The 14,109-nt window shown below is 40.4% G+C and overlaps 1 protein-coding gene across 1 annotated transcript in view; it reads right to left on the bottom strand.

Annotated features, from left to right (window-relative positions):
• The window catches only part of MKLN1 (muskelin 1), a gene marked incomplete at both ends in the record, with an annotated part of 145,193 nt that overhangs the window by 59,696 nt on the left and 71,388 nt on the right, over positions 1-14,109 (bottom strand). The window contains 2 exons of the mRNA XM_080701907.1: positions 3,244-3,456; positions 9,456-9,568. Of these exons, the coding sequence (XP_080558033.1) occupies positions 3,244-3,456; positions 9,456-9,568 (326 nt within the window). The remainder of the gene's footprint in view (positions 1-3,243; positions 3,457-9,455; positions 9,569-14,109) is intronic.

Raw genomic sequence — 14,109 nt, 5'->3', positions numbered from 1 at the left:
AAAGGCCTCAATGAGTAGCTGAGGCTGTCTATGAACCGCAATTCTTCTTAATGCTGGGATTATAAGCATGTGCCACTATGCCCGGCTAAGCTTAAATTTGATGTGGCTTATTTTCACTGTTCAGGGCTCAAATATAAAAAATCCTCATCTTGGTAGCTCTTTCTGGCATACCATTCCAAACCAAAACAAGAAAAAGCAACACTCTATTAAGCATGGTACTTTTTCCTCTATCTTCACAAAAAGGACATAAAATAGAAATAAATTCCTTCAACTACTTACTCTCTGAGCTTGGTTCTTCCCTTTATAAAATATAGAATTTCAAAAAGAGGCAAACAACAAAAAATTTGCCAGGCGTGGTGGCGCACACTTGTAATCCCCGCGCTTGGGAGGCTGAGACAGGAGGATTGAGCAGGTTCGAAGCCAGCCTCAGCTGTATTAAGAGACCCTGTTTCCAAATAAAAATATAAAATAGGTCTGGGGGTATAGCCCAGAGGTAGAAGGTCCCTGGGTTCCATCCCCAGTATCACTAAAAAACAACAACAAATTTTATTCTAGGAAACTTTATATTGTTGATCAGTTTATGGTTTGCTCTTCATTTTCTATCTCCATTTGGTTTTTTACCTTTGAATCTCTGAAAAATGTTTCTAAGAAGCTAATGGCAAACTATGTGGTAATGTCTTTTCTATCAATGATTTCAAGAAATTTTTAAAGTGAAAAGTTGGAAGACTATTCATGTACTCTGTCAGGTTATATATTTAATTTCTAAATCCAATAAAGAGTAGATAACCACTCACTGTTCTAGAAAACTATTTTTTACATCTAGAAGGGATTTTACCCTATCACGTGAACACAAGATTGGCAAAGCTTTAGGCTGAGTTCAAAATAATTTTCTTCTCACAAAATTTGAAGATTTTGCTATAAAGCCTCTTAAATATCCAATTTAAGATTGTTTTCCAATCTACCACTGTCTTCTACCAATCCACACAAACATCTTATACCAGTATGATTCTGAGTCTTGCTTATCTACAAAGCTTTCTCTCCATAGCTGCTTTTAGAATTCTCTCTTAATCCTTGGTTCTGAAATTTCGCTAAGAAACTAAGTAGGAGGGATTTTCTCCTTTCACAGTGAATATGCACTTGCTGATTCCCTACAATCTGATAATCATGGCGTTCTTCAGCTCTGAAAATCTTCATTTTTACCTTGAGAATTTTTTGTCTTTATTCTTTTCCCAAGTCCAATTAGGTAGATATTGGAATGTTAGGAGGCTGAGACAGGAGGATCACAGGCCCTGTGCAACTTAGTGAGACCTTGTTTCAAAATAAAAAATAAAGCTGAGGGGGATAGGTAGCTTGGAGGTAGAGTGGCCCTGGGTTCAATTCCCAGTGTCACCAAGAAAAAAAAAAAATCTGTTCCGTTTGCCAATGACCAGTCAGCCCAGGGAGAAAGTCAAATGAACTGAAACCTCAATGCTTCTATTGAAAATGTTCCTACTACTTCTTGGTTAGTACACATTCCATTTTCAATAATTTCCTCAAAGTGTTCATACTTGAAGGACAGTTTGCCTAGACAAAAATCCTTGGTCCACACTATCTTTTCTTAATATTTTCTAGATGCCGCTGTATTGTCTCCTGATACTTGCTATGGTTTGAATATGGGAAGTGTTCCCCCACAGGTCCATGTACTAAAGGCCTGGTCTCTGGAGTAGTGCTACTGGGAGGTGTGACCTCCAACAGAATTGTGGGACCCAAGCCCATCCTCTTTTCCTCTTTTGCTTTTTGGCTCCTGCTGTAAAAGGTTTGCTCTGCCATATGTTCTTGCCATGATATGCTACTCTTACTGGGTGCCCAAAGCAAAGGTACCATCTCATCTTGGACTGGAACCTCCAGAACCATGAGTCAAAGTAAGCCTTTTCTCCTTCTGAGTGAAATGCCCCAGGCATGTCACTAGGGTAATGGAAAGCTAGTACAACACTGAATAGAGGCAGTAAAATGATAGCAGTCTCATTTCAGTTCTCTCCTAAGTGACTGCATCATTTTGCCTGGTAGCTGGGGAAATGTCTGTATTTTTTAAATCTATGTTACTACTATATACTCTACAGTTAACTGTCGAGGTCACTTTTCATTGAACACAGTGTGCACGTTCAATATATGAAGTAAGACCTTTCTTAAATTTTTCATATTTTATTTATAAATACTTGTTTCAATTTGTTGCTTTGGTTTTATTCTTTAAGAAGTCTTCAATGACATGTGTGCGAGTCTCCTGTCTATTCTGTCTGTAATTTCCTGGCATGTTCTTTTTCCTCTTCGTTTTCTTTCATATTATCCCTATATGATACTTACCTATTCTTCTTTATCCTTCCTATTGACTAGTCTTAATTTCTGAAACTGTTAATGTTTTTCTTCAATTTCTTTTCCGAGTTCTACAGTCTGGTTTTACCTACTCCTATTATTTGGCTATCTGGTCTGTGTTTCTGAAGTTTTGCTTAATAGTCTTCTTTTGTTTCAAGCTTCATTAAGTAATTTAATTCACATTAGGATATAGTTTTCATTTGTGTGTAAAGGAAAGTCTTGCTGTTATCTATGTTTTCATCTTCTTTGAAGTAACTCTCTAAATATTTGGTGTTTTTTGCTGTTGACTGTTTTTCACATTCATGTAAGTTCATTTTCCCTGAACCAGATAATTTCCAATAGAAGGGGATGGTCTTACTCAGTGATTCCTTCCTCTGTTGCTATTCAATTAATTGGTTTCTTCAAAATATGAAGCCTTTCCTTTTCTAGCTCTATAAGCCTCATCTCATTTAGGGGGACTCTATTTTGAATTCTCTCAGTTTCTCCCTGGCTACTGTGAAAGAAGCCACTGCCTTCACTTGTCACAGTGCTCCCTCCACTTTAGAAAATGGTACTTTCTAACATCTGCCACTTCTGCCTCTTTCAGAACTCTCCAAATGTAAATTCATTGGCTGATCTCCTGGTTACTTCTGTTCCTGAAACTCCTCACTCGGATACAGCACTTCTAGGCTCCTTCTACGCCCACTTCCAGTTCTCCTCATTGCATTATTGAGGGATTCAACACAAGTTCTGGGTATTTCAGTTGTTTCTGGTTAAACTTACAAGAAACTGGGAGTTGTAGATTACTTTTTTATCCTGGTTTTGCTAAATATGTGTTTTTTTTCAATCTTTAATAAGCTCTAAGAATTATAGAACACTAAAGAATTCCATCATATATTTAACTGTGCATCAAACCTGATGATCAAACACCAATTTCGGCCCTCCGTCGGCAGCAGTATCTTCACTTAGTAACATCCATGTGTTTGTATCAATGTCGTAACGATAGAAGTCACTTTTCAGAGACTTGCTATTCCTCACAGAGGAATCCAAATAACGCCCTAATGTGTAGATTTGTCTCCGTTGAATGTCAATACACATTTTATGGCATGATCTGGCACTAGGACCATTCTGTAGAGAGACAAAAAAGGGAGAAGGGATTCAAAGAACAAATAACAAAAAAGTAAAATTAAATGCCCTCTGTTACCTTTCATTAATAGGCTTGCTTAGAAGCTCATAACAAATCAACTAATATGGTCCAACACTAGAAATAATTTTCTAAGTAGCAAAAGCAGTAGCAAGAGACACAAAGCATACCTAGAAATACTTATCATTTGCAAGATATATGTGCCATCTATCATATACTACATTTCATTTTAGTCATGTGTACACATAGCTCATTCCATCTTCCATGGCAATCTACTTTAAGATTGTTTGGTCTTTAAAAACATATTTGGCCGGGCATGGTGGCGCACGCTTGTAATCCCCACGCTTGGGAGGCTGAGACAGGAGGATCGCACAGGTTCGAAGCCAGCCTCAGATACTTAGTGAGGCTCTCAGCAACTTAGTGAGACCCTGTTTCCAAATAAAATATAAAATAAGGTCTGAGAGTATAGCCCGGAGGTAGAAAGCCTCTGGGTTCCACCCCAAGTACCACACACACACACACACACAAAAAAAAAAAAAAAAAAAAAAAAAAAATTTGTATTTCTCACTAGAATACAGCATAAAATAGGTATTCTAAGAATATTCAGAATTAGTGAATTTCAAAATTGGAAAAAACTTTAAAAAGTAATCTTCTGTTTACTTCCCCCCAGTGAGAAAATAGAAGTCCCAAAAGGAAAGGTGTGATCCTGAAAGCTAATAAGGTAGTTGTAGAAGCAGGAGAATCTAAGTCATTGACTTCTTCATCCATCCATTACATAAATAAAACTGATCTCTTTATTGAATAACTAAAACAACTATTATCAAATCACTAGAGAACAATATTAAAAACTGTATTTTCTACAATAATTCGTTGAAATCACTTGTATCATAGGAGTCAATAAAATACAAAAGAATATTGTACTACAGCCAAGATAGTGCATGGTGGTGGTGGGTGTGATGGGAGGAATAACTTACTGGGCAAGATTTGATTAGATGAAAGGTTGAAAGATAACTAATATTAAACATTTCTTAAATTCTATTTATGCTATTACTGGGTATGTATGCATATGATTCATTTAATTTTTATAAGAATTCTATAAAGAAATATCATCACTATTTCACAGAGTTTAAGTAATTTGTCAATAGTGAAAAAACTAAGATGTAAGATAGCAAATCTAAAACTGAGTATAACCTTAGCCAAAAACTATGCTCTTCTCACTATTCTACATTATTTTTTCCAGATGCGAAACTAAAGCAACAATACATTTGGTTAATACGGTATTATGTGGTTATGACTGAGATGAAGAATTCCTACTGAAGAAATAACAAACCTGAACTATAAAGAAGAAATAGGAAGCTTGGTGAATAACGGACAGGGGATGTAATATGTAGGCAATTAAAAAAAAACTATTATAGGTTTGTAGAGCAAGATATAACATAGAAAACAGTATTGTGTGATAGTAATGAAACAATATTAAGTAAATTAGAATAAACAGTCTGACAATTAGTGTATTAATCCAGATATTAAGGTGATTTAAATTGATACTTTAATAGCCATCCAAATAACTGGGTTTTTTTTGGGGGGGGGTACTGGGGATTGAACCAAGGAGCATTCTTCCTCTGAGCTATACCCTGAGCTGTAGTTTTTAATTATTATTTTGAAACAAGGTCTCACTAAGTTTCTGAGGTTGACCTTGAACCTGTAATCTACCTGGCTGCAAATAACTATTTTAAAACTTATTTTTAAAGATTTAAAAAAAAACCTTTTTTTTTTTTTTTTGGTAGTACTGGGGATGGAACCCAGGGGCATTGCACCTCCAAGCTACACTTCCAGCCCTATTTTTTAGTTTTTTTAAAATTTTTGAAACAGGGACTCACTGAATTGTGAAGGGCCTTGCTAAGTAGCCAAAGCTGTCTGCAAACCGTGATCCTCTGGTCTCACCGTCCCTAATGCTGGGATTACAAGCGTGTACCATCACGCCCAGCCTCAACCTTTAACAGTGCCCCCACCACATTCTGACTCTGGACATAGTAACATGATTTCCATTCACTAATGAGACAAGAACAAATTTATGAATTACAGCTCTGCCCTTGCCAAAAGAAGGATCTCCAGGCAGCCTAGAAGAAGGTAAGAAACTATGCAGAACACAGCCAGGTAGTCCTAGTGCAATCCATCCTAGACCAGCCAACAGATAGCTGATTCCCAGACAAATGAGAGCACCCAGCCTAGACCAACAGAATGGCCTACTCAACCTGCTGATTCATTAGCAAATAAGTGCTTTATCATTAACACCATTAAAATTTTCTGAGTGCTGCTAATGTAACACAACTAAATCAGAAACTGAAATGTCAATGGTCAAATGTGTTTTTAAAGACTATTCATAAATGGAGATAATATCTGGAGGCCAATAATGATAATCAAAAAGTTAAGAAACCATAAAGATGGGTTAGTGCCAATAGGAATAGAGACGAAAAGACAAGTGAAATGCAGTACTGAATTCTAGTGGAACTTTGACACAGATTAGATGAAGACTTTAAGATGAATCCTAAGAATACTTACAGATGTAACCAACCTAGATCTAAATAAGTAATAAGGAATGCGAGGGCTTCTGTTTTTAAAGATGTCTTTAATTTTATTAAGAATAGAAATAATCATTCCAAAATATGGTACCTCAATACTGACAGTGGAAGGTCATTTTTATATACATTTGCCAAGGATATAAAAAAGAAATCAGAATTTCAATGGTCTTTTAGGAAAAAAAAATTCCCAAATTGTTAATTAATCCCTGGAGCATACTGTGTAAGTAATACCCAGTTTCTTAGGACTGAAGACACAACCAGATCTTTTAAAATAGTCTTCCAAAATGAAAATAAGAGGGGTGTGAATTAGGTCTTTTTGCCTGCTCTTCACATTCGGCTTCTGTTTTAATATAGTTTATTTTTAATTCATAATCTAAAACAGTTTAGAGGAAGCAATAAAGTTCTCTGAGGACAGTGGTGCATTCCTATATTCCCAGCCTGTAATCCTAGGAGGCTGAGGCAAGAGGGCACAAAATTGAGGCTAGGCTTGGCAACTTAGTGAGACTGTCTCAAAATTAAAAACAAAAAGGGGTGGAGAGGTAGAGCACCATTGGGTTCAGTCCCCAGTACCTCAAAAAATATTATTTACTTTATCCTATGTATATTATTTACTTTATTCTATGTATAATTATGTACTCGTTTAAGCTGTTAAACCAAGCCGCCTATTCACTATGGACATGCTTACATATATTTATGGACATTCACATTAATGCATACATAAATATAATTTTAATTAAATAACCACGTCTTGTGAAAACTGATATGGGGTCAGTTGTAGCTATTTTTAAATTTTTTTTATTGGCACACTGTGGTTGTACATCTTAGTGGAGTACAAGATGGTAGAGGCATACATGCACATACCACTCACACTCAATTAGCCCTTACCCAATTCCCACCCATTCCCTCCCCTCCCTCCTTCTCATGCTTGGCTTAGTGACTGACTCTGATATGTTTGTAAATGTACATCATGTTTAGAGGTTGCAGCTTAATGACATTTGGAGAAATGCATTGGTACATTATTTTGCCACTGTAAAAACTTCCAAGAGTGCACTTAAATGAGGGCAGCTACAGTATCCTAGGCAGTATGAATTAGCAGACTACTCCTCCCCACATAAGTGGCCATCACTGACTGAGGAGAATGTCGTTGTGCAGTGCATCACCATTTAAGGAAATAGTGAGGGGCCAAAATAGGCAGTGAGGCGCTAGAAGAGCAAAAGCACATTTTTCCAGAGGAAATAAAAATATGAATGCTGAAAACAATAGCAGAAAAGATACGAACATAAGAAAAAAGACAGTTATTTAATTGTATGTCTGGGCTAAAGTGGTTTAAAAGTTAAATAATAAGGGGCCAGCGAGGCCGGCAGCGGAGCCTGCCGTGAGGCAAGGCCGGTACTGGGGCCTCCGAGGCCAGGATAAGAGCCTGCCGAGGGGTTAGGCCGGTGCCGGGGCCAGCGAGGCCGGCATCGGAGCCTGCCTTGAGGCATGACCAGTGCTGAGGCCTCCGAGGCCGGGATCGGAGCCTGCCGAGGGGTTAGGCCGGTGCTGGGGCCAGCGAGGCCGGCATCGGAGCCTGCCTTGAGGCAAGGCCGGTAATGGGGCCTCCGAGGCCAGGATAAGAGCCTGCTGAGGGGTTAGGCCGGTGCCGGGGCCAGCGAGGCTGGCATCGGAGCCTGCCTTGATGCATGACCAGTGCTGAGGCCTCCGAGGCCGGGATCGGAGCCTGCCGAGGGGTTAGGCCGGTGCCGGGGCCAGCGAGGCTGGCATCGGAGCCTGCCCGTGAGGCAAGGCCGGTACTGGGGCCTCCGAGGCCAGGATAAGAGCCTGCCGAGGGGTTAGGCCAGTGCTGGGGCCAGTGAGGCCGGCATCGGAGCCTGCCTTGAGGCAAGGCCGGTACTGGGGCCCCTAGGCCAGGATAAGAGCCTGCCGAGGGGTTAGGCCGGTGCTGGGGCCAGCGAGGCCGGCAGCGGAGCCTGCCATGAGGCAAGGCCGGTACTGGGGCCTCCAAGGCCAGGATAAGAGCTTGCCGAGGGGTTAGGCCGGTGCTGGGGCCAACGAGGCCGGCAGCAGAGCCTGCCGTGAGGCATGACCAGTGCTGGGGCCTCCGAGGGTGGGGCCGGAGCATGCCGAGGGGTTAGGCCGGTGCTGGGGCCAGCGAGGCCGGCATCGGAGCCTGCCGTGAGGCAAGGCCAGTACTGGGGCCTTCGAGGCCAGGATAAGAGCCTGCCGAGGGGTTAGGCCGGTGCTGGGGCCAGCGAGGCCGGCATCAGAGTCTGCCTTGAGGCATGACCAGTGCTGGGGCCTCCGAGGCCGGGATCGGAGCCTGCCGAGGGGTTAGGCCAGTGCTGGGGCCAGCGAGGCCGGCATCGGAGCCTGTCTTGAGGCAAGGCCGGTACTGGGGCCTCTGAGGCCAGGATAAGAGCCTGTCAAGGGGTTAGGCCGGTGCTGGGGCCAGTGAGGCCAGCATCGGAGCCTGCCGTGAGGCATTACCAGTGTTGGGGCCTCCGAGGCCGGGATTGGAATCCTGCCAAGGGGTTAGACCGGTGCAGGGGCCAATGGCCAGCATCGGAGCCTGGCGTGAGGCAAGTTCACTCCTGCGGCCTCCAAGGTCGGGACCAAAGCCAGCTTAGGGGTTTGACCGGTTCAGGGGCCAGCGAGACCAGAACTGGGTCCTCCCATGAGGCAAGGCCGCTGCTTGAGCCAGCGAGGTCTGGATCAGTCCACTGAGTAGCCAGGCCACTACTGGGACCATCAAGAGTGGGATTGGTACTTCCAACGCAGCATGCACAGAGAAATATCGCAGAAAATATAAATCAGACGCTTCTCTTAATCAGCAATAACTAGGAGGAAAAGGGCAACAGGAAGAGGTTGAGCTATAGAAAGGGCCCTATAGTGAAGCAACTAATGTGACCAATCAGAGGGTATGTAATACTGGAGGACGGAGCCTCTTTAAAACGCAGGAGGTACATAAACAAATGTATCAAAGTAAATCACCAAAGAAGTGTGGGATGGAGGGAGGGGGAGGGAATGGGACGGGGGCTGGAGGAGGGCTAATTGGATGATGTTTGCTTGTATATCCTCTCAAGTCTTGTACTCCAATGTGATTGATATATGACTACAATGCACCAATTTAAAAAATAAATTAATTAAAAAAAGTTAAATAATAAACAACAAAATATCCATTTCTATTTGCTTTCATAAACTGACTTGTTTTTGTATATCAGTAGATGAGAAACCGGATAAGAGGCTGAAATGCAGATGTATTTAAACCAACCTTGTATACCTCAAATCCTTTTGCTATACCACTCCTGATAAATATTAGAGAAAGAAACAATCATACAGTAAAAGAAGTGTTGCACACTCTGTCCCTAATGCAATACGGATGCATGAGAAATCTGAGAGCTTGCCTCTTTCTCAGTGTCTCTGGAGATACATGTCCACTGGTTCTCCTTCACACTGTACGCCCAGAAGTCAGCAAGATCTTGTGTTCCATCCCAGCCACCAAACAAATAAACGGTCTCTATAAAAACAGGAAAAAAAAGTGAGAACAAAAATAACAACAACTTAAGGAGAAAAGTATGAATACCAGATCTAGCCAGTTGATTCAAACATCATCTAAGAAAGTACATCTAAATACATTTTAAAACGAGGTTTTGTTGTTGGTAATGTATGCGTGGGTTACTGGGGATCAAATCCAGGGGCATTCTACTTCTGAGTTACACCCTCAGCCCCTTTTATTTTTTAATTCTGAAAGGGGTTTTGCTAAGTAATTCAGGGTGGCCTTGATCTTCCTGTCTGTTTCCCAGGTACTGAGATCACATGTGTGCACCACTGCACCTGGCTAAAATGATATTTTTACACTGGTAACTTTCCAAAATGTCTATACTATACGAGTATTTCCTAAACAAGAGTAAATGAAAAGGCTTCTGCAGACCATTAGTTTGAGAGATTTATTTTAAAAAGATCACGAGGGTTTATTCCCCAAGAATCGAATTCCATAGTTCTTTGATAGGTTAAAAAATATTGTGTACTTTCACAGTATTCCAAATGAATCTGATGTATAACCAGTTTAAGTTCTGTGTTAAGCCATAAAAAATTTACATTTACCAGCTTCCTAACAATGCAGTCTTTTTTTTTTTTGTGGTACTGAGGTTCCTGGAAGCCCTTCTACCTCGGAGCTACACTCCCAGACCTATTTTGTATTTTTTTATTTGGAAACAGGGTCTCTTAAACCAGCGAGGCTGGCTTCGAACCAGCGCGATCCTCCTGTCTCCGCCTCCCAAGCGTGGGGATTACAAGCATGTGCCACCACGCCCGGCCTGCAGCCACTTTTTATCCACTAAAGACTTACAGAATTTTTTACTCAAATTATAAAAAATAGAAACCTTGGAGGAACATACAGTATAAAAGTATTACATAAGGACATTTAGTTACTTCTGAAAAAAAACTATTTTATATTTTATTTTGAAACAGGGTCTTCGCTAAGTTGCTGAGGTTGGACTTGAACCTGTGATCCTCCCAACTCAGCCTCCCAAGTACTGGGATTACAGATGTGTGCCACCACACCAGGCTAAAAAGTCATATATAAAGTAGCTTTTAGTTGGATGTGGTGGTGTATGCCTGTAATCCCTTTCCTTATTCAATAATGGTGCCTTTCCTTTATTCAGTGATTTCTTGTTCAGTACTTGAGAAGCTGAGACTAGAGGACTGCAGGTCCAAGGCCAGCCTAGCAACTTAGCAAGGCCCCCAGCAACTTAGTGAGACTTTGCTTCAAAATAAAAATAAAACAGGACTGAGGTGTATAGCTCAGAGGTAGACTGCCCATCGTTTCAATCCACACTACCCCCAAAAAATTTTTAAAAATGTTTTAAGTAGTTTTCTAATTTTTCTCTATAGTAATATCAAAACCCATGGTTAAAACTAGCTGTGAGTTGAAGTTAGATATCTTGAGAAAAAAGTGATTCGTAGCTTTGGTATTCCTATTCATAACTGGAGTAAGTATTTCCCAAATATATTGTGGTAGGTTTAATGCCTCAGAAATTAATCATTAAGACATTCTAGGTATCTTGAAAATTAGGTTTCTTCTGACTCTGAAATATCTATTACATTTATGGGCTTTATCACTGTGACAAAATGATTTCTTGTTCAGTGAACAGTGAATCTTCATACATATAATGCTGCATCTTTCCTTACTCAATAATGCCTTCCTTTATTCAAAATCACCCTCTTTATAAATATCCTAGCTCAACTGGTTAAATAAACACACAATGATTTTGTGTGTGTGTGGTACTGGGGTTCCTGGAAGCCCTTCTACCTCCGGGCAACACTCCCCAGACCTATTTTATACTTTTTTATTTTTGGAAAGAGGATCTCCTAAGCCAGCGTGGCTGGCTTTAAACCTGCGCGACCCTCCCGTCTCCGCCTCCCAAGCCCAGGGATTACAAGTGTGCGCCACCATACCCGGCACAATGATTTTTTTAAGGTTAATTAAAACACTACAGAAAAGCTGTAAAGTCAATGACTGACATGTCCTAGCCTCTATATATGGTGACTGTACTACATTGGATCCCAAAATGAAGGGTTATAATCCAAAGTGCATGTGGAAATACTGTATTACTAAGAACTCTCTTCCATTCTAGAAGATAAGAGTCGGGCTATCTTCTAAGATATTTCTGTCATATTTTCATATAATTTCAAACTTTAGGTAAATTTCTGAAGTGAAATGTCCATTCTAACCCCAAATAACAGGGAAATCAAAACAATGCTTCTACTGCTCTCTGGATAAAAAGATCCCATTGGGGTAGGACTAACTAAATTCTAGTCCTCACTGGGTGATCAAGTAGAAGTCATTTAACCTCCTTGGGCTTTAGTTTTTTTTCTTTACAAAACACTGAATATTGTGAAGTTCTTTAGCTATAAGTTACATAAAAGCATTCTGAAGGCCATCACATATAAATAACACTTCTACCTTTATGACATAATAAAACTAAAAAACACTTTGTAGTAGATACAATGAAAACTGTATCTGACTTCATATCTAATTTAAACTTTTTGGAAACATATAAATATGAAATAATGGAGATTATCTTAAAACTACTAAAAAACTATCATATCTTAGAACTAAAAATCCATTGTAATTCAAAGCATTCTGTTTCCCAAATGGCATACAGTGATACCCAGACACTTAAAATTTCACAGGGCAAATTAAAAATTTTTCATCAGGTTTAAAAATTATTCACCCAAAATCTGTCTATAAAGGAAATTAACCCTCTTAAATTCTAAAACCCGAAGGAGGTGGGTATATAACTAAAACAGCAATAGCAATTGACCTTTTGTTTTATGGTGTTTCTGGGCACTCTCTGGATAAGGTTACCCTGGTTCATTAACTTTAATAACCCTTTCTCTTGGGCTCTGGGTTCTCAATGTTCTTTCTGAAAAGCAGGTCTCTTTGTACACAAATTCTCAAAGCAAAGAAAACCCACATTTTCACAACAGCCTCATTGATGGCTGAGAAAAATAAAATCTGGCACAGAGCAAGCATCCCACTGGAATTAAGCTACGACGTCATTCTTGTCCATGGAAGCTTTGTGATTCCATCTGAAGTTTAAAAGTGAAATTAAATGAACTAGATGGAGACTGGACCTTTTTGATATACCTGAATGAAAATGCATAACAACAAATTTAATTAAATTATTTGATCATTTAAGTCATTCAAGAACAAATTATCTAAAAACAACCACCAGCAAGTTTTATGTAATGTTTGAGATATCAAAGGCCTGTAAAAGTATGGTAATAATCAGAACTATAGAGAGAAAGAAGTAGAAAAGAGAATGGAGAAAGCTTAAGTTTTTGCAGTAGAGTAGCAAATTGGTTTACTTAGCATCCACTGTCTTGTGCATAGGTTATATAACTTCTGTACATCCCGAGGCAGTACAATCCTCAAGCAACTACTCTTTCTCTATACATTTTCTTAGTGGAGCACAGGCTATAGAGGCTGTCCATTTCTCCTAGCACTACTCTGAACTAGCAAAGTGGTTTAGGGAATTAAAAAAAAAAAGGGGGGGAGGAGGAGGAGGAGGAGAAAGAGGAGGAGGAGAAAGAGGAGGAGGAGGTGGAGGTGGTAGAGGTGGTGGTGGTGGTGGTGGAGGAGGAGGAGGAGGAGGAGGTGGTGGTGGTGGTGGTGGTGGTGGTGGTGGAGGTGGTAGTGGTGGTGGTAGGAGGAAGAATAGTCTCTACCCTGAAGGAGCTTACAATCTAATTGAGAATATAAAAACTGTACACAAACCCTGTAATGCAAGATAAGTGCCATAAGAAAAGTAAAAAGTGTCATAGGGGTTTACAAGTGGGAAGACTATCTATCTGGTTGAAAGAACTCAGGAAAAGTTTGCAGTGACAGTAGATTTGTCCTATGCATCAAGAAGTCAGCTTTGTGTTCTGGTAGGCAGAATGGGGGACAGAAAAGAGGATTTCTTTTTTCAAGCAGAGCAAATAGAATAACAAGAGTCCAGATACAGAAAAACACACCAAAACAATTTAAAAGACATACATTCTAGCCAGGCCGTGGTGGTGCACACTAGTAATCCCAGCGCTTGGGAGGCTGAGACAGGAGGATCACACGAATTCAAAGCCAGCCTCAGCTACTTAGTGAGGCTCTCAGCAACTTAGTGAGAACCTGCTTCCAAATAAAGTATAAAATAGGTATGGGAGTATAGCCCAAAGGTAGAAAAGCCCCTTGGTTCCAACTCCAGTACCACAAAAAAATGTAATTTTTTTCTGTGTGTGGTACTGGGGTTCCTGGAAGCCCTTCTACCTCCAGTCTACACTCCCATACCTATTTTTATATCTTTATTTGGAAGCAGGGTCTCCTAAGCCAGCGTGCGGGGCTGGCTTCGAACCTGCGTGATCCTCCTGTCTCTGCCTCCCAAGCGCGGGGATTACAAGTGTGCGCCACCATGCCCGGCTCAAAAAAATTAAAAAATTTTAAAAATTAAAAAAAATTAAACACATAGACTCTAAAGTGAGGGCAATATCAGCCACAATTCTGGCTCCATAACCACAATT

This window comes from Muscardinus avellanarius (genome assembly GCF_963383645.1).
Source record: "Muscardinus avellanarius genome assembly, chromosome: 9".
Taxonomy (NCBI): domain Eukaryota; kingdom Metazoa; phylum Chordata; class Mammalia; order Rodentia; family Gliridae; genus Muscardinus; species Muscardinus avellanarius.
This window is presented reverse-complemented; position numbering and strand designations above follow the sequence as displayed.